The 20096-nt window shown below is 33.6% G+C and overlaps 4 protein-coding genes across 9 annotated transcripts; 3 read left to right on the top strand and 1 right to left on the bottom strand.

The window, feature by feature from the left end:
• The first annotated feature begins 1444 nt into the window (after positions 1–1444).
• LOC126674465 (probable NADH dehydrogenase [ubiquinone] 1 alpha subcomplex subunit 5, mitochondrial) lies at positions 1445–3188 on the top strand. The gene is made up of 2 exons (XM_050368911.2): positions 1445–1900; positions 2780–3188. The coding sequence occupies exons 1-2, from the start codon at positions 1588–1590 to the stop codon at positions 2968–2970; spliced, it is 504 nt and encodes a 167-aa protein (XP_050224868.1). The 5' UTR covers positions 1445–1587; the 3' UTR covers positions 2971–3188.
• A 100-nt stretch (positions 3189–3288) lies between these two features.
• Positions 3289–5888, bottom strand: LOC126674464 (pentatricopeptide repeat-containing protein At5g52850, chloroplastic). Its single transcript, XM_050368910.2, has one exon. It carries the CDS (start codon positions 5781–5783, stop codon positions 3465–3467), a length of 2319 nt encoding a protein of 772 aa, XP_050224867.1. The 5' UTR covers positions 5784–5888; the 3' UTR covers positions 3289–3464.
• A 2243-nt stretch (positions 5889–8131) lies between these two features.
• Positions 8132–11957, top strand: LOC126673973 (protein SGT1 homolog). Its single transcript, XM_050368309.2, has 9 exons — positions 8132–8420; positions 8510–8579; positions 9704–9958; positions 10158–10254; positions 10344–10409; positions 10655–10793; positions 11101–11186; positions 11324–11428; positions 11603–11957. Exons 1-9 carry the CDS (start codon positions 8261–8263, stop codon positions 11708–11710), a joined length of 1086 nt encoding a protein of 361 aa, XP_050224266.1. The 5' UTR covers positions 8132–8260; the 3' UTR covers positions 11711–11957.
• A 1950-nt stretch (positions 11958–13907) lies between these two features.
• LOC126671936 (UDP-glycosyltransferase 88A1) lies at positions 13908–20015 on the top strand. 6 transcript variants are annotated; one of them, XR_007639187.2, is made up of 6 exons: positions 13909–14050; positions 14243–14504; positions 14600–14714; positions 14816–14934; positions 16577–16681; positions 19716–20015. XR_007639187.2 is itself a non-coding variant. In XM_050365770.2 (6 exons), the coding sequence occupies exons 2-5, from the start codon at positions 14281–14283 to the stop codon at positions 16626–16628; spliced, it is 510 nt and encodes a 169-aa protein (XP_050221727.1). In that variant the 5' UTR covers positions 13909–14050; positions 14243–14280; the 3' UTR covers positions 16629–16637; positions 19716–20015. The 6 variants fall into 6 exon arrangements, 5 of the variants coding, with proteins under 5 accessions (XP_055961296.1, XP_050221727.1, XP_050221726.1 ...); XM_050365770.2 differs by having other exon boundaries at positions 16577–16637; XM_056105321.1 differs by lacking the exon at positions 16577–16681 and having other exon boundaries at positions 13908–14050.
• Positions 20016–20096: the final 81 nt, after the last annotated feature.

The raw sequence follows: 20096 nt of genomic DNA, 5'->3' as shown, positions 1-20096 counted from the left end.
TAGGTAATTTTGTCATCGTCCCTATATTGAAAAGCTTACTTTTAAGCCCAAGTTCGATGATCTGGGGAAGATTTAGAAAACGATAATAATTAATTAAAAGATTAGTCAAATTATTGAGTTGCTAATGCACATCATATATGTTATAGAAATTAAATTCACCATATTAACTAAAATTTCAAATTATTGAGTTAATAATGTACACCACGTGTACTTATAGAAATTAAATTCATTTTATTTGAAAAAAAAATAAGAGTATGTTTTTGAATTAAGAAAATGCTGAAAATTTTAAAATTGAAATTCAATTTAAATAAAGATTGTGCAATTTAAAAAATAAATAAATCGATTTATATAATGACTAGGATTTTCTATACATTTAGCTTTACTATACACTTTTTAACTGTTAATCAAATTTCACATTAGGTTTTGCTATAAAATAATAATTTTTACGAAGTTCGGTGGATTTTCTTCATTAGATTTAACTCAAACAAATGAATTACTTAGTTTTATATGCAACATTAATTAGGAAGCGTAGTAAATAACCCTGTTAGTTAGGTAATAATTCATTTTCAAGCGAGGTTGGACTCAGGCCTTGTTTGACCCTACCTTACATCCGTCCCTAGATCTAGTCCAAGTGTCTAGGTCCTTTAAGTATATTTTTGAGATTTTAATATTAAATTTCAGTGTATTTAGATTAAAACTGATTTAATATAAAATATATCTATTATCTCTAAAAAAAATATACTACTTCTTGTATCCAATATTTCTCTTTAGAATGTTTCGAAAAGTATCATGTTCAAATCATTTTATATTTTTATTTATTTGTCTATATTTAAATAATGAACTAATTGTAAAAAAATTAAGAGCTTAGTTAATTTCAAATAAATACTATTATATAGTTTTTCTTAAATTAAAGAATATTTTATTAACAATCTGAATTTAAAAACATCAACGAGAAAAAGAAGAGAGATGCGGCTGTAAACGAATTGAGTTGCTAGCGAATAGCCCAATATTCGCCTCGATTAGAGTTTGGTTCACGTTCGTTCACATTATAAACAAACCAAGCTCGATCTTGATTTTATATTCTTTTGTTTAAACGAGATAAGCGTGGACATAATGGTGCAAGACTCATTTAAGTTAACAAACAACTCGTTTAATTATTTCTGAACGGGCTCAATTAAGAGTTTGTGAACGATCTCGTATAGAAGCTTGATAAAGAGTTCATATGTTCAGCCCATTGCAGGGGCCTAACTCTACATTTTCGTGAAGCCTTAGCCTATAAACATCATGGCCCATACAAATTAAGCCCCAAATACATTAGCCCATCACATTAAGTTATAAGAACTAAAAAACTCTTTACTAAATCGCAATCGTTGATTCATCGGTCCCACCAAGTAATATCCACAGCCAGATAAATAAACGGTTAAAAATAATTCATTACCGTATTCCAAGCCTAGGCAATACAAGCCCAACCAAACAGTTCCCTTACTCAGCGAAAAAACACTGGAAACGAAGAAAGAAGCCGAAGAAGAAGAAATTCGGGTAAATTGAGAGTGCAGATCCAGAGGTGAGTCGGGTCAAAAACTAACGATGTTCCTCCGGGCGATCGCACGGCCATTAATGGCTAAAATGAAGGAAACAACCGGGATCGTAGGATTAGACGTAGTCCCAAACGCTAGGGAGGTACTGATCAATCTGTACACCAAAACCCTAAAAGAGATTAAAGCGGTACCAGAAGATGAAGGCTATAGGAAGGCTGTGGAGAGCTTCACGAGCAACAGGCTTAAGGTGTGCCGCGAAGAAGAGGATTGGGAAATGATCGAGAAACGACTTGGCTGCGGTCAGGTCGAGGAGCTTATTGAGGAGGCTCAGGATGAGCTTAAGCTTATTGAGAAAATGATCGGTCCGTTTCTAAAACTTTTTTTTAATTGCATTCTTTTTTATTTTAATTAGTATTATTGACATTTATTTAGCTTGAAATTGATGAGATTTTAGAATAGTATGACATAATTTTAGTTTTAGGCTTTTTTTTTTTGAAATTATGCATATTACCTGTGATTTGGTTTGCTTTAATAAAGTCATCAGTTCTTAGTTTAGAGATATAGTGTTGAATTTAGACTTAGTAATAGATAACAACACCCCGTTTATCAGCTACATCTCCTGGATTGGAACGTTATGGCGGGTCTTATAGGCACCTGCATTCTGATGCTTTATTTAGAAATAGTGGAAAATAAGAGGGTCTTTTAAACACTTAAGTCTTCGTTTCTAGGAAGCACAATTTGGTTCCGTAACGCCATTAACATGTTCATATTATATCTACTTGAAGGCCATGAGCTAGTTAGTACTAGTTAGCTTTGAGAGAAATAATTTATGGAGAACTTTTATTTCACACTTGTTTATCTTTATGCCGGCATTTAGAATGAAGTTTGATTCACAGGACCATGTCAATTGACGCTATTTTGTACTGTTGTGGTATTGATAACCGAAAGATGAAACTAAAATGTAGTGTTAATTGGCGTAGTAGAGCACTATCATTTCAATGTTCTTCTCCGTGGAGGCAAAATTGACCAATTTGTTTCTTATGTTTTTCTTAGATACTCTGAGAGAACTTGGCAGTTGGTTCTTTCGTCTTGTGCTTATTATGTCATTTAGAATATTTAAGATTCTCAACAAACTGTATGAAACCTCTGTATCTATATTATAAATCCATTAGCCAACTAATAAATGAAACATAGTTATATCTTGTTACTAAAGTTGCCTTATTTACTATGCTGTGTTGCAGAGTGGGATCCCTGGGGTGTTCCTGATGACTATGAATGTGAAGTTATAGAAAATGATGCTCCAGTTCCAAAGCATGTTCCTTTGCATCGACCTGGACCTCTTCCCGAGGAGTTCTACAAGACGTTTGAGGCTGTCCAGACCAAGAAGGAAGCGCCTGCAGTTTCCTCTGGTCAATCAGAGTTAAAGGAGTAATGCTCTGTAAACACATTTTGAGGAACATTGAGTTCGGAGTTGAATCAGTTCCAGTGTTCTCGTTTTATTGTTTGTGTTTGTTCTCTTGTAATTTCTGTTTACCAGATAAAATAGGGTATTCGTGAGACAACAGCCAGAAACCATTCAGTTAATAATCCTAACAAGAGCGGATGTTACAAGAAGTTGTTTTATCAAATCTCATTTTTTCTTTTCTCTTATCAGTAACGAGAACTGTCTCTAATTTCCGTTCAGTATGTATTATTCTTACATTTGAACATTTTTTTCAGCAGTACTCACGAAATTTATTTGAACTATGTTGATTCTGAATTTAATGGTGATGTCAAATATGCGAAGATGCGTTCTTTTTCTGCTCCTACACATAATCTTGATTTAATCATCAAGATATCATGACATAAGGATTCCAATTTTTAGAAATAACCTGAATCTAAATAACTTTATGGAAGAGATGAATCTTGCTTTTATCTGCTCCAATCCTAACCAGTGTTCAGCAGCGCTTTATCTTGCATTGATCTGCGAGTTTGTTCACCCAAATCAAATCGCCCACAAACATCATACAATTTGGCGAGCAGCCCGTAGAATGCAGGATCTGAAGGATTTAGCTCAAGCCCTCGCCTTGCTAGGTCTTCTCCGAGAGGCACATTCCTATGAATCCTGCAGGCAGCCAACAAAGTTTTGTAGATCAAAGCATCTGGCTTAAAAGGCATAGTATCTAAAATATCCATTGCCTCCTCTAGCCTGCCAGCTTGACCGAGGATGTTAACCAAGCAGGTATAGTGATCAAGCTGTGGTTCCACACCATACATTTCTTTCATAGAATCGAAATACTGGAGACCTAGGTCCGGTAAACCTCCATGCCTGCAAGCCGAAAGCACTAACAAGAATGTAAAGGCATCAGGTTTATATCCTGTTAACCTCATATCATCAAAAGCAGAGAGCGCTGAGTAGATATGCCCATTCATCGCTAAACCCGATATCAATCCATTCCATGACACAACGTCCGGCTCTATTATTTCTGCAAATGCTCTACGTGCCTTGTGTATTAGCCCGTGTTTCCCGTACAAGTCTATTAAGGCATTTGCAGCAGAAATGCAAAAGCTTAAACCAGATTTTACAGAATAACAATGAAGTTGCTTTCCAGCTTCTATTCTGCCCAAGCCGGCTGATGCAGACAAGAAGCATGCTAGGCTAAATCCATCAATCTTCACATCATCATTGAGCATAATATTAATTACATCTAACGCAAGCTCATGATTGCCAATCTGATTTAATCTTGTTGCGAGACATGTGTATGTGATGGCATCTGTGCGATTCATATATCGTACAACAAGCCATGCATCATCTACGCTCCCGGAACCAGCATAAGCATCTACAAGAGCATTACCAACCACAATATCCTGATCAGAGTTGGTCTTAACTATACATGCATGTAGTTTCGATGTTTGAACTCGAGATTTCAATCTACTGCAGGCCCTAAGAACGACGGAGAGAGTAACAGAATTTGGCTGAACGCCTACAGCCGTCATCTCCATATACGAGTTCAAAGAATCCTCTAGAAAGCCATGTTCAACAAAACCAGAAATCAAAGATGTCCAAGAGATGACATTAGGGGATTCCATCCCTCTAAAAATTCTCAACCCATATTCTACCGCAGAAGAACATTTCATATACATATCAACAAGTGCATTTCCAACAGCAACATCATTCTCCAAGCCACTCCTGACCACCTTACAATGAATCTGTGTTCCTAAATCAAGCGACAAAATAGATATGCAAATACTCAACATACTCAAATATGTAACATTATTAGCCAAGATTCCTGAGATCTCCATCTCATGAAAAGCAGCAACAGCCTCGTCGAACTTCATATTCTGCGCCAGCGCAGAGATCACAACAGTCCACAATGATACATCATATTCAGGTGTCAACTTTGAGACCTTAACAGCATCTTCAATTCTCCGGCATCTCGAGTACATATCAACAAGCGCAGTCTTCACTGCCAAATTCAATTCAACTCCTAAAACTATCATATTCCCATGAACCAACTTCCCATAATGTAAACCAACAAAACAAGGCGCGGCCAAGAGTTTAACAAAAGTAATCTCATTAGGAAAAACCTGAGCATTTAACATACTCTTATAAAGCCTCAAACCCTGAGTCCACTTCCCACCTTGTAAGCACGAAGCAATCATAGTTGTCCACGAAACCACATCCTTACTCTCCATAGAACTAAAAAATTTACAAGCTACCTCAGTAGAATCAAACCAAGAATAGAATCTAACCAAAGAACAACCCAAAATCTGGTTCGATTCAAACCCAAGCTTGATTAAAGAAGCATGAATACGTCTCCCATAACTAAACTCTCCTAAAGCAAAGCAAGAACTCAAAACACTCGAGAATGTGAATGCATTCGGACATTCACCGGAAATAATCATAGAATCGAATACATCAAGAGCTTCTGCGTGTTGTTCATGTTTAGTGTAAGCAGAGAGTATCCCGGTCCAAGACACGACGTCTCTGTAAGGCATTTCGTCGAAGAAGTGACGTGCATGGTCAAGTCCGTAGCATTTGGCGTATAGAGTTAAGAGATTGTTGTTTAGATATAAATGGTCTTGCAGACCCAGTTTGATTATGGGAGTGTGGATGCAAATGCCTTGTTTTAGGGACTTGGAGTTGCATAATGAGGCGATCTTTGAGCAAATGTCTTCGAAACAGTGGAGTAGTTCTGCTCTGTTTATAAAGGTGGTTGCTGTTTTGCATATCATTTCAGTTTTAGTCAGCGTCATTAGACTCATTGCTAACCAGAATTTTCTTAAAGGTTGTTGGAACGTTGATCCTTGGTGTGATCTTTTACATGAGTATATCACGAGAAATTCTTAGGTGGACTAAGTCCACTTGGTAGGATTATGAACCATCACTATTATATATTTATTTTATTTTTACATGCAAAATTACAATTATGTAGAGTTTTCATGTTATTATAAAGCTAAAAAATTTCAGTCGGGTTTATATACATATTCATGTTCACCATAAAACAAACAAAAATTAGGTAGATATTTTAATTATATTTTTTATAATTATTTGTTTATAAGTTTAATTATATATATTTCTAATGATTATAAATAAAATATGTAACACTAAAACACATTTGATAAATTTCAATGTTAAAGATATCAAATACAATAATATACTAACTAATTAAAGATTTAAAACATTATTATATTCATTATTTAGAATTTAATACTTAATTCTCAATTTTATATAATTTTATGTTTAAATTCAATAAATTGTATAATTTCTTTTCACAAAGGGACCATTTGGTTTAAAGAAGAAAATTCTTTCTTGTTTGGTATAACTCTTCTGGAAGTTTCATTTGTTTGAATTCATTTTTTTTCCTTGAAACATTATGGAAATTTGCTTACTCTTTTAAGATCAAGAAATGTATTTCTCGATTGCTAGACAGTAGACACAACCAAATGATAAAGAATAAAATCTATACCCCACGAAAAAGTTCAAAGTAAATCAGTTATCAAGTAAGAATGCTTATAAAATGGGTTGTTGTTACTTAATAAGGAATCGATTCGATCGGATTTTTTAATAAATTGCCGTTTTGAATAAATAAAACGATATTGTTTGGTAAAAAAGACATTCCAGTGCTATAAAATATATATATAAAAATGAAAGTTTAAATTTTTATTTAGTATTAAACTTTAAAAGTATGCTTATATTGTTATAAATGCGAAAGAGTAAGGTCTTATTTTATTTTTCAAATAACCTCCTCACTGCCGTACCATTCGAGCAAAGCATGGATTCCATCTTTTATCTTTGGAAAAACAAAAAAAGCATGGATTCTATGCCCCATTCTGTTGCTACACTCAAACATTCATAGATTAGAACCAATTATCAACCGTATAAACCACCTGCCTTCATTGCTAAAAGTGGGCATTTACAGGTTAATGGGCTAAAAATTGGCTTGATTTCAAAATCAATCAACTGATTAACTACTACTTTTTTTGGAGTTTAATTAATTAATTAATTGTAGTATTATTTTGGAACAGGAAAGCAAAAATTCAACTTTGGTTTGTTCATTTCTAGACTATGTAATTGTATTAATATGACATGTTTATTAGAGCATAGAAGATAATGATAAGTTTAATTTATATTTATATAATTTGAGACAGTCAGAGAGAAAAAATGTTAAAACCATCATGTTTGTATCGTTTAAGTTTGTTAGCGGTAATACCAGTGGTTTTTTACCCTCTGATTGGAAAATTATTGATTTCCGTCCGTCTATTTATAATTTTATATTTTAGTGTGATTTTTCTTACCTTTTGATGATGCTTTTTTAATGAATCGATGTTTGATTTGATTAAGACTATTTTCGTGCTTGTTCAATTTCTGAATCAAAGCCTCTTAATAAATCAAAGTTATAGTGAGGTTATTGAAATATACGAGTATAAAAATATAAGTTTTGAGCTTGAGAATCTTCATCATTTGAACTTTTGCCGATAATTTTAAAATTTATTTTTAGATTTTTAATTTACATTTTCTGTTTTTTCAGTAAATCGACTAGCCGGTTTAGCTTATTATTAAAACATATTGTATCAATTGATTTACGATGTATTTTCATAGCAATTTTAAGGGTTAATGTCATAAAAATTCACCAACTTTACACGTTTTTTTATTTTAATCATGCAGTTTAAATTTTCTCATTTTCATGCACCAACTATTACTTTTTTCTCAAATTCATGCACGGTGTTGAGGTGTCACGGCTCCATCGATGTGATTCGCTGAGGTGGAGGTCATTTTACACCAATGAATGAGTGTCACTTCAGCACCGTGCGTGAATTTGAGAAAAAGTATTAGTTCGTGCATGAAAATGAGAAATTTAAACTGCGTGATTAAAATGAGAAAACATGTAAAGTCTGTAGTTTTTTTTTTGACATTAACCCTAGTTTTAATACGATCTATCATTTAAAAACTATTAAAATTATACAAATTAATTTACTTGTATTTAATTTTAAAGAAAATACATTGATTAATTTAAGGTGGTTCTTCATGTCACAATGAATATGAGACAATTCTAATGAACATCACAGGGCATTACTAATCGCACTACCAATCATTTACTTTAAATATTTAATTACTCGTAGACTTGGTTTAATTAAGTCTTCATCTCCCTAAATAAACAACAAAACCTCTCTCAATTTCAATTCAAGTCCATTCATATTTTTTCAACTCTATTCACTCTCTCTCAGTTCTAGACTCTTCCATGGCTTCCGATCTCGAAAAGAAGGCCAAAGAAGCCTTCATCGACGACCACTTCGAGCTCGCCGCCGACCTCTTATCTCAGGCCATTTCTCTAAACCCTAACAGCGCCGAACTGTACGCCGACCGCGCTCAGGCCAACATTAAACTCCACAATTTTACTGGTTATTTATTTTTGAGTTTGTTTATTAGATTTGTTGATTTAATATTGATATGATTTGTTAATATTTGATTTGTTTTATGTTATGTACAGAGGCGGTTGCTGATGCGAACAGAGCAGTTGAGTTGGATCCTTCCATGGCTAAAGCTTACTTGCGGAAAGGGTTAGTATATTTGAAACGTAATTTCATTAGAGGAGCTTATTTTATTGAACAGTTGACCTGTGTATATGCCTCTAGAATAGCGGTTATTTTTTATTTTAATTTGGTGATACTGTTAGGTTTTCACGTTGTTATGTTGGCTTAATTGGACTACAACGATTTAAATGCTGAATCCTCTGGATTATCTAATTATTTAATTGAATTTGATAACTGAAACTTTATGTCCGTGTTAGTATATTTGAAACATAATTTTATTAGAGGAGCTTATATTATTGAACAGTTGACCTGTGTTTATGCCTCTAGAATGGCGGTTATTGTGGATTTGAATTTGTTTATATTGCTAGGTTTTCGTGTTGTTATGTTGGCTTAATTGAACTGCGGCGCAATGATTCATGATGTGAGTTGGTGAATGATAACAGTTATTCTTTGATGCAGGAATGAAGATTTTGAGAACTTCTATAATTTTTCTATAGATGTTCACTCACCTGTTAAGAATGAAATTTCTGTATATTTGTTAGAATGTAATAACTAAATATGTTATCAATAGCAAAATCCTTGCTGCATCATGGCACTTTTTGACCTTTGGTATAATTGAATAATTGCATTACGTATCACTCTATCATGCATATCTTTAAATTTTTCTAGATTTGAATGACTGATACATTCAAAATGCTATATCCTCTTGATTATCTAATTATTTAATTGATTTTGATAACTGAATCTCGATGTCATGCTATTATATTAAAGATCAGTCTCATGGACGAGGCGTCTACAATATTATTTTTTGATATTTTGTTTCACACGCATGGATTGCTCACTTGGATGGGTTTGAACCTTAGCTTGGTTTGTATTGACTTGCCCGATTATGTTTTGACTGGAACATGTGTTACATGATGTATATATATATATTGTACTTGACTGTGAACTGGTTTCTTACCAATAAATACTATTACATATTATATCTATGGTATTATAATTTTGTATGGATAATAATTCGTTTCACTCTGCAAATTCGTCAGGTTTAATTTGTTGCACAGTGAGCACAATTTAATTATCATATTTAGTGTAGGATCATATATGCTAGTCTATTAATCTTTCCATTTCAATTTTACTGTATTTGGTTGCAGTACTGCTTGTGTAAGGCTTGAGGAGTATCAAACTGCCAAGGCAGCCTTAGAGATTGGTGCTTCTTTGGCCCCAGAAGATGCTAGATTCACTAAGTTGATCAAAGAATGTGACAAGTGCATTGCAGATGAGACTGCTAATCTTCCAAATAAAGAGTCAGAAACTCCAGAAAATGTTGTCTCTATGGAAGATGTACACCCTGTGGCTGACCATTCCAGCCAGGTGCCAATAGCTGTGCCATCCAAACCAAAATATAGGTTAGTGTTATCCTAAGCTTGCTTGGGCTATGTTGATTTGGATATTAAGTGAACTTGCTCTTGACATATTTAATCTTTTTCCCCGCATACTTGCACGTTCTTTCTTTCCAAATTGCATTTCATAGACGATAGGATCATAAACTATCATAATTATGCACCTACTTGCTCTAGTCTGTGATTGGCATGATAATTTATGCAGGCATGAATTCTACCAGAAGCCTGAGGAGGTGGTTGTTACTATATTTGCGAAGGGCTTGCCAGCTAGTAGTGTTGTTGTTGACTTTGGCGAGCAAATAGTATGCTCATTAACTAATTGCTTTCTTTCTTAGTTTTCTTTTTTGCTGGATGATTGACTAGTTTATAACTTTTTTTAATTGCACTGTAGCTAAGTGTTAGCATCGATGTTCCTGGTGAAGATGCTTACCATTTTCAGCCTCGATTATTTGGAAAGGTATTGCATGACATTCAATTTGCTTGGCAAATACTCTATTGCTGATCGTAAAAGTAATTATGATGACTGGCATTTATATCATGAGAGTAGTATTTATATTTCTTTTCATGATTATTGGAACTTTAATTAAGAAACCATCGCATCATGCTTTTTTCCTTTGTTTCATTATTTTTTGAAACTTTAATTAGGTACCGGGAGCTCCAGTAATTTTGCCACTTATTTTCTGTGAATTTTTATGGAAACAGATAGTACCTGAAAAATGCAGATTTAATGTGTTATCTACTAAGGTTGAAATACGACTTGCAAAGGCTGATCCCATACACTGGACATCTCTTGAATTTGTGAAGGATCAAGCAGTTCTGCAAAGGGTTAATGTATCCTCAGGTATTCAACCATGCTAGTAATATACAAATATTTAATCATCCAGACTGTAAACTTAGTAGAATTGATGGAATTTAACTCTGAATAAAATTGAATTTGAGATAACATAAATTAAGAACTCATATAGTTATGAATAACATAATTTAATTTTTTTTTGGGTTTCCTATTGAGTGATGCAATGGTTTCTTCCAACATTATAGTTGTGTTTATTTTGGAATACTGCTGTTTTCACTGTATATAATTTCTGAGGTTCAATGCTTTTGTTATCCTAAAATGTGGTTAATCTTGTGTCCTACTGTATTTTGTGTAGCTAATGCATCGAATAGACCTTCTTATCCTTCATCAAAACCAAAAGGAGTAGACTGGGACAAGTTGGAAGCTCAAGTGAAGAGGGAGGTAAAGTTACAATGTTTGTGATCTTATTCTAAGAACAAAAGAAGTAATTTACATGGTTTGTACTTTGTACTTCTTTCACAATGTCTTATGATCGGATTTTTAATTAAGGCTTGAGAAATAATGATGTCGAATTTCAGGAGAAAGACGAAAAGCTAGATGGTGATGCAGCTTTAAATAAATTTTTCCGTGGGATATATGGTGATGCTGATGAAGACACAAGAAGGGCAATGCAAAAATCTTTCGTAAGACATGTCCCCGTGTTGCTTTGTCTTTCTTTTTGTTTCTATTTTTAGGTTCTTGTCATGAAACCATCTACTATAGGTTTTATTGCTGATAATAAGAAAATGAACAAATGATCTTACCAGTGATACTGCTGTTAATGGTAGAACAAAGCATACTAATATCGTATTTGACAGGTGGAATCAAACGGGACTGTGCTTTCGACAAACTGGAAAGAAGTGGGTACAAAGAAGGTGGAAGGAAGTGCTCCGGACGGTATGGAGATGAAGAAGTGGGAAATCTAAGCTCTTGGTTTCTATGGATATATTGTAGTGTTCTCTTTTGGGATTTTGAATCATCCTGTCTCTGTTTTGGTATTCTTTTCCTCTTTCAGTTCGTATTTATCAAACTTGGAACTAAAGAGTAGGTTGTCTTTCTTCGGTTTACGCGATACATGTTCTGTTCATCTCTTGATATGCATGTCTGAAAACTTCGACTGCCTTGATCTACCAGTTGTAATTTTGTTTGTTGTTTAGTACAGTTTGCTTGCAAGTGCTGTTTCTGTTTCTGTTATTGTTATAGTAGCTTTTTTGGCTCACCACGGTGCTTTCCAGGCTCTATTTTGCTCATTGATAATTTCAAAATGTGCACGTCAGTGATTTAAGATTGCTTTCTAATATATTAACTGAAATTGAGAAGTTAAAGCTTTCAGAACTTTCTTTTGTACAAGTGTAAATTCAAACGGGCTCCTGGTAGATTTCTGCATTTTTTTCATTGGAAAAACACACAATTATTGCCAATACCTCTAGCTCAGTTGGCTAAGGAGTGAGGCATCAAGTTGAAGGGGGCGTGAGTTCGAATTTCTCATAAAAGAAGATGAAGATATTGAAGAATATTTGGAGGAAGGCTCGAAGCGTCAGAAGCAAGCGGCTGCGGCATCGTCCGCCATGTTTGACGAGTTCGGAATAACGATGTATTCAACGTAAACGATGTGGATGGCGTGAATGACGTTTAAATTTGTAAATAGTAGTATATCTTTAGTTTGTTTGTAATAGTGTATTTCTATCTTTGTTAAAAAATAACACACAATTATTGAAAAAATTCCTTAATTTTAAAATATATCTTCTAAATCCCAAAAAGTTATCTTTAACTAAAATATTATATATATTTTTTTTTTTATAGATTCCAAAAACACATCATCCTTACATGAGTGACACCAAACGTAAATGAAAATATATAGCAGACAAAAGTAATTTTTGAATAAAAAAGAATGCAATTTGAAAAAAAATTGATTGAGTTTAGGCTATCTTAATTTTAAATAATTTTTGTTCTTTTATTCTGAAAATCATGAAAATTAATAATCATTCATCAATAGTGTGCTATTAAATTCAAATCAATAGTGTGTTATTAAATTCATATCGAAGCCATCTAGTCTACATTGGAAAATATTACTCCACTTTTTCACGAAAAATTATTACACATACAACCGTTGCACCATGTTATCTAGACAACAAACTAATGATGCGTTAGTTGCGCCATGTTATCTAGACAACAAACTAATGATGCGTTAGTTATGTGAAAAAAATTAAAAAAAAAAATTAGATAATAATAAAAGATTTCATATCGCACATGACATGGCGCAACGGTTGCGTCTAATAATTTTTCATGGGATAAACACTCTTTTTTACATAATCATTGAGTATGTCCTACCGTTAACAATTGATTGTGATTATGAAGTTGATGGTAATGTTTACAGTCGACCCTCTAATAATTAATACACATGGTGGATCAAAAATTTATTAACTATTAAAATTATTAATTTATTGACTTTGTATAAAAATATTTTTATAAAAGATATAAAATATATTTTAAAGCATATACATTAATATACCTAATATTAATATTATATTATAAAAACTAACTAAATACACTTTACAATCACTCAATTCAAAAGAAATAATTTTATATTCAATTTAAAAAATATCAATTGATATCGAACCAAAAAATAATTATCAAAATAATTTTTAATATCGTTTTATACTAGAGATGCTTCATTTTTTTTGACTTGTTTATCTAATAACTTCCTTTAAAATTTCTCAAACGAATAAAAAAGTCATAATTTGATGGTATTTTAGCTTCCACTTTATGAATTAAGGTTAGTATTAATAAATAATCAATTGTTATATATATTTTTTTTTTAAAATCTCTCTAATAATTAATATTCATATAGAATATATTTTAAATTTTATTGATTATTATAGAATTATTAATTATCCGACGTGGAACGAAGTTGGTTCTCTTAATTTTCTATTAATTATTAGAATTATTAATCTATTGAATATTAACTATTAGAGGGTCGACTGTATATGCATCAATCTTTATAAGTTTAAGGAACAAACTGCAAAGACTCAAACTTTAGAAACTTAAAATACTCTTGGACAAAAGTTTGAGAGTGCATGAGTACCTTTTGCCTTCAACAAAATAATTTTTAGCTGCAAACCAGAGTTGCTAACCAAAAGAGACTGCAAACCAAACCGAAAAACGACGTCATCTGGTAATTTGCTCTTGAATACTGAAGCTGTTCCCGTTACTAGCTTCTCCCCTGCTCTCTCTCCAGTCTCAAGTCTCAGCTTTCGAACTCTCAGGTATGTCTCTTCTCCGTTATTAACTAGATTTTAACCTGTTCGAAAACCTAACAGATCGATTTGAAAGCTAATTTAGAATTCTCGAACCGGAATTGTGAGCCGTTGATTAAGATTATTTTTATCAATTATCAATCTGAACTGACCTGTATGCAAATGGCTAGATCTGTACTGATCCAAATTTCCATTTTCTAGGGTTTCTGCTGATCAGATTTAAAAAGAATAAGAAAAAAATGCAATTCTTCGGCGGATCAGACATAAGTCCGTCGCCGCCGGCACCGACTGCATCCGGTAACAATGCGCACATGATGTACGTGTTTAATAGGAATGGCGTGTGCTTGCTTTATAGAGAGTGGAACCGCCCGCTTCACACGCTTAATGCGCAGCAGGATCATAAGCTCATGTTTGGTCTCCTTTTCTCACTCAAATCCCTAACTGCTAAAATGGATCCAATCAGGTCTACTTTCTAATTTAAATTTTTTCTCCGTTATCCTTCAGGACTGTTTTATGTTTTATGTTTGATTTACCTCTGTGTGTTTTCTCGTGGTGCAGTGGCGAAAAAGGAAACCTCGGGATGCCTCAGTTACCTGGTCAAGGTTGCTCGTTTCATAGCTTCCGTACCAATACGTATAAACTGAGTTTCATGGAGAGTCCTTCAGGGATTAAGGTTCAGATATGTTCTTTATTTGCTTTGTTATTTGTTGTCAAACTTACAGATATTGATGTGAGTGTGAAGTAGTTTGAGCGGTTTATTCATTACTTGTGCAGATTATTTTGGTTACTCATCCTCGGACTGGTGATCTACGAGATTCCCTGAAGTATATTTACAACCTGTATGTTGAATATGTTGTCAAAAATCCTATCTATACTCCTGGAACTGCTATCAAGTAAGTGAATTAGTTTATGTTTTTAAAATTTTTTTTACTAAGTATACAAATCATGATTGAAATGAAGGTTTAAGTCCCTTTTGAGTGCAGTTCTTGCTGTTTTGATAATTTGTTATGCCTAGCTACTAGGAATGGGGCTGTCCGGCCATTTTGGGTGACTTGGGCTTTAGAAAGCTAACTGCTTTGCACATTTATGTTTTTCTATACTTTAGGAGGCACTGCTTGCTTTGATTGAAAATTGTTCATTTCAAAAAGAGTATAAGTTTTAGTTGTTAGGGAATCTACTATATCAAATGTTAGGTGTAAGATTGTCTCTTCAGATATCACTTAGCAGGGCTGTAGCTAAGTAATATCAGACTTTGGGATTATTCTCAAGCCAATCTTTATATCGGTTTGGTTTGGTTATTTTCTTTCAAACTCAAGTTGAAATGAAATGACTTATGTTATTGTTGATGAATGCTGGCTACTATGTATAGCTATGACTTAGGATTTTTTTATCATTGAGGTGGGGAAATTTTGAAATGATGAATTGTTAGAAAACCTCTAATACACCAGTCTTTCATTATGATCATTAAAATTATACTAGGTTTTATTTTTCAAGATACAAGTAACAAATATTTAAGGAATGAGCCAAGTAATTGCTAGGGATACTATAATCTGCCTGAATTTAGGTCCGCATTACTGTTTACCCTCTCAATTTTGAAACAACACTATTTCGCCTTGGTCTTTATGTTTTATATAACTGAAATCCCCTTACAAATGAGGGTTTTAGTCAAGGAAAACTGGGGAAAATAGTAATTTTCCAAAATTCATAGCGAAAACAATAATTCATACCTAAACTCATGGGGGTAATAGTAATTAACGCCAATTGTTACTAGGTTGAAAAACTGGGTGCTCGACTACTAATGGGTTTTAGTCTGACAAATTATGTTGAACCTTATGGTCCTAAGTTTATCTGCATTACCTTTTGTTGCAATCCTTTGTAAATACTAATACAGCTGATGTTTTTGTATGGATGCGCTTCGATTGTTTTTCTTGATTTGGAAGGAAGTGATTTTTTCAATAGCTGCTGTACTGTTAAGTGAATACTCAAAAATGGGCAAATGTTAGTGAATTAACTCAGCTTAAGAGTTGCAAACTTATTAAATTTAACTATACTGATTATCTTTCTTAATTGGCCTAATCATTAAAAAATACCTCAACTTTTCGATTTTTTTCGTTTATGGCCCAAATTTTCAAAATTATCAAATTTTAGCTCATTTCTCATTTTTTAGTTTCAATTGTAGCTATTTGTTTAAAATTGGAGTGGGGAAAGGTCCATATATGTCTTCATGTTTGGAATTATTGATGGTAAAAATGCAAATTGGAACAATGTGAAATTATAAATGACATATTTGAACTTTTTTCACTTTAATTTGAACAAATGGCTACAATTGAAATTGAAAATGAGAAACAAGCTAAAACTGACGATTTTGAATGTTGAGCCATAAACAAAAAAAAGTCGAAAAGGTGGGACATTTTTTTGGATAATTAAAAAAAAAAAGGACTTTTGAATCATTCTAATCAAGCGATCAAGGCTCTACTAAAAGCATATGATGTATGATATTTTTTTTTATAAAAGCACTTGTATCTGCTTGTGTAGGTGTGAGTTGTTCAATACATCTCTTGACCAATACATAAGGAGCGTAGCATAATGGGCTCTGGTAACACTCAAATGCTGTCTTCTTGTTCATAACATGGGAAAAATGTGAGTAATGATTTGTTTCTGGCTAATTGGTTGTAATCATAGCTCATTGGAATTATCCATTTTATAGAAATATTATGCCTGCAACTTTTCAAAACTTGACTGGGGTGCAGATTTTTCTTCATACTTTTCTATACAAAGTTTAAGAGTATAATTAACAACAGTGTTCTTTTTTTTATTGCATAAAAATATAATATAAATTTTTTAATTATACAATAATATTTATTTATATTGAAAAATTTATAAAGGTCTTATATTAATTAACAATTTGAAGAGAAAAATAAAATTATATAAAAGAAAAAAATGTGGCACAAAAAATCAAAAAGAAGAGTGCAAAACTGGAACTCTGGAAGGTAGGACCTAGGACCAACCAATAATCAACATATGCATAGGTTTTCTATGAATTGTGTTAAATGCCATCCATTTAGTCAAAATTGGAAAATACTTAATTTTTGTGGGTTGGTAAGTCCTTATATTATTTGAGTCGGATGCATTGCATTAACATTAACAGCCTCTAAAAATATAGTGGCAGCAATGGAAGAGGCCATTGTGTTGTACCCAACACCAGCAATAAGTCACTTGATATCAATGGTAGAGCTAGGCAAGCTCATTGTTTCTTACAATTCTTCAACCTCCATTCACATTCTCATTCTTGAAGCTCCTTATAATGCTGGATCTACTTCTTCCTACATTGCTACCGTCTCTGCAACTTTTCCTTCAATCAAATTCCATCGTCTGCCTACTATTGTTCTCCCTTCCACCGATACCAAACACTATGAAAGTCTCACTTTTGAGGTCATCCGACTCAGTAACCATAATGTCCATAATACCCTTCTCTCTATTTCCAAAACCTACGCCATTAATGCCTTTATTATGGACTTCTTTTGTGCTCATTCTTTGTCTGTCGCTACGGAACTGAATATCCCTGGCTATTTCTTCTTTACTACTGGTGTAAGTTTCCTTGCTACTTTCTTGAATTTTCCCTCCATTCATCAAAACACCACCAAAAGTTTTAAAGATCTTAACACGAATATCGATGTTCCGGGAGTACCATCGTTTCCTGCATCTTATATGCCACTGCCTATGCTCGATCGCAATGATAAGGCATATGATTTCTTTCTAGACTCCTCCAAATGTTTTCCAAAATCAGCAGGCATTATAGTGAACAGCTTTGAATTACTTGAACCAAAAGCTATTAAGGCAATATTAGATGGATTATGCATACCTGATTCTACAACACCACCTCTCTCCTGTATTGGGCCATTAATAGCAACCAGTAATGCAGCCAATGAGATTGTTCCAGATTGCTTAACTTGGCTCGACTCACAACCTAGTAAGAGTGTTATTTTTTTATGTTTTGGTAGCTTGGGATTATTCTCAAAGGAACAGCTATCAGAAATAGCAATTGGGTTAGAAAAAAGTGGACGAAGGTTCTTATGGGTATTTCGAAATCCACCTTCAAACCACCAAAAGTTGGCCATTTCAGCCCAATCAGACCCAGATTTGAAGTCACTGCTCCCTGATGGTTTTTTGGCTCGTACTAAACAAAGGGGACTTGTGGTCAAGTTATGGGTTCCACAAGTTGCTGTGTTGAATCACGATTCGGTGGGTGGGTTTGTGACCCACTGTGGGTGGAATTCGGTGCTTGAAGCTGTTTGTGCTGGTGTTCCACTAATTACGTGGCCTCTGTATGCCGAGCAGAAGTTTAATAGGGTCTTACTTGTGGAAGAAATTAAAATTGCTTTGCCAATAAACTGGTCAGAAAACCAGTTTGTAACTGCGCTGGAGGTGGAGAAGCGAGTTAGTGAGTTAATGGAATCAGAGTCGGGTAACTCGGTTAGGGAGCGAGTCATTGCTTTAAAAGAGGCTGCGGCTGAGGCATTGACCGAGGGCGGTTCCTCTCTTATTGCATTGTCTAAACTCACCGACTCATGGAGGCGTGAGTGAGTAAGTGAGTCTCAGTATTGTTTGTTTTTTACATTGTTGTTTTCGTGTGATGAGTGAATCAGTGAAATAAAAGGAAATAATTGTACCCAAGGTAAAGGTGTAAAAATGCTCCTAAAATTTTATCTAAATTTGAGATATAACCTTCACATTGTCCTGTCTCAAAAAGGGGCCCATAATATATATTTCAAAGTTATAGTTGTTACTTTGCTACTAACGATTAGCTTATCTTATATTGATTGAACATAAGATGCTCGACAATAGTTTTTAGTGATCAATAGAAGGTTTTAACTTCAGAAGGTTTCTTCAACAATGTTGAATATGTTGTCAAAAATCCTATCTATACTCCTGGAACTGCTAGGGTAACTGAATTAGTTCATATTTTAACATTTTTTACTAAAGTATACAAATCACGATTTAAATGAAGGTTTAAGTACCCTTGAGTGCAGTTCTTGCTGTTTTGAGAATTGGTTATGCCTAGCTACCAGGAGAATGGAGTTGTCCGACCACTTCGGTTGATATAGAAAGCTAACTGGTTTGTCTGTTCATTTATGTTTTCTTTACTTTAGGGGAGACTATTTGCTTTGATGGCAAAAGTTCATTTCAGAAAGAGTTTAAATGTAAGGTGTAACTTGTAAGATTGTCTCTTCCGAGATCATATAGCAGGGCTGTAGCTAAATAAGATCAGACTTGGAGTATTCTCAGGCTGACCTTTATATAGGTTTCCTTTGATTATATAGCAGGACTTATTTTTTCAAGATACAAGTAACATGTATTGAAGGAATTAGCCAAATCATTGTTGCTAGGCTGAGAGCAAAAATTAGGCTGGACTACATGCTGGTTTTAGTCTGACGAACTATGTTGAACTCTAGGTGAATACTCAAAGTGAGCAAATATTAGTGAATCATCTCAACTGAAAAGTTACAGACTAGTTAAATTCAAGTATACTGATGCGTTCTAGGATGTGACATTGTGGCCCTATAAGAAACATTTAGGACAATTAAAATCATTCTTCTTATGCGTTCTAGGATCTACTGCAAGAGCAGGTGATTTATGATTTTTTTACAAGTTGTACTTGTATCTGATTGTGTAGGTGCGAGTTGTTCAATACTTCTCTTGACCAATACATAAGGAGTGTAGCATAATATTGGTCTCCGGTAGCACTCCATTGTCGTCTCCGTGTTCATCTCAAGGAAAAAAAACGAGTGATGATTTGTTTCTGGCTAATTGGTTGCAACTGTAGCTCATTGGAATTGTTCATTATGTATAAGCATCATGCCTGAAACTTTAACAAATTTGGCTGGAGTGAATTCTTTTATTCATACTAGTTTTTTATGCAAAGTTTAAGATTAATTATAAATTTTAGTTATATAAGAATATTTATTTTAATTTATTTTGAATCTTTTATGTTAATTCATAATCTAAAGTTGATAAATAAACAAACAAAATAACATAAATGAGAATATCTTTTGAG

The sequence above is a fragment of the Mercurialis annua genome, linkage group LG3 (genome assembly GCF_937616625.2).
Source record: "Mercurialis annua linkage group LG3, ddMerAnnu1.2, whole genome shotgun sequence".
Taxonomy (NCBI): Eukaryota; Viridiplantae; Streptophyta; class Magnoliopsida; order Malpighiales; family Euphorbiaceae; genus Mercurialis; species Mercurialis annua.
Note: the sequence above shows the minus strand (reverse complement) of the source record. Positions and strands in the feature narration are given on the sequence as shown.

What these genes read in the sequence shown, in the direction of transcription:
- LOC126674465 (XM_050368911.2), top strand. Translation starts at nt 1,588, where the DNA reads ATGTTCCTCCGGGCGATCGCACGGCCATTAATGGCTAAAATGAAGGAA. An exon ending in GCTTATTGAGAAAATGATCG is followed by an intron (nt 1,901 to 2,779) that starts GTCCGTTTCTAA and finishes GCTGTGTTGCAG; the next exon opens with AGTGGGATCCCTGGGGTGTT.
- LOC126674464 (XM_050368910.2), bottom strand. Translation starts at nt 5,783, where the DNA reads ATGAGTCTAATGACGCTGACTAAAACTGAAATGATATGCAAAACAGCA.
- LOC126673973 (XM_050368309.2), top strand. Translation starts at nt 8,261, where the DNA reads ATGGCTTCCGATCTCGAAAAGAAGGCCAAAGAAGCCTTCATCGACGAC. An exon ending in CCATCCAAACCAAAATATAG is followed by an intron (nt 9,959 to 10,157) that starts GTTAGTGTTATC and finishes TAATTTATGCAG; the next exon opens with GCATGAATTCTACCAGAAGC. An exon ending in AGCCTCGATTATTTGGAAAG is followed by an intron (nt 10,410 to 10,654) that starts GTATTGCATGAC and finishes TTATGGAAACAG; the next exon opens with ATAGTACCTGAAAAATGCAG.
- LOC126671936 (XM_056105319.1), top strand. Translation starts at nt 17,213, where the DNA reads ATGGAAGAGGCCATTGTGTTGTACCCAACACCAGCAATAAGTCACTTG.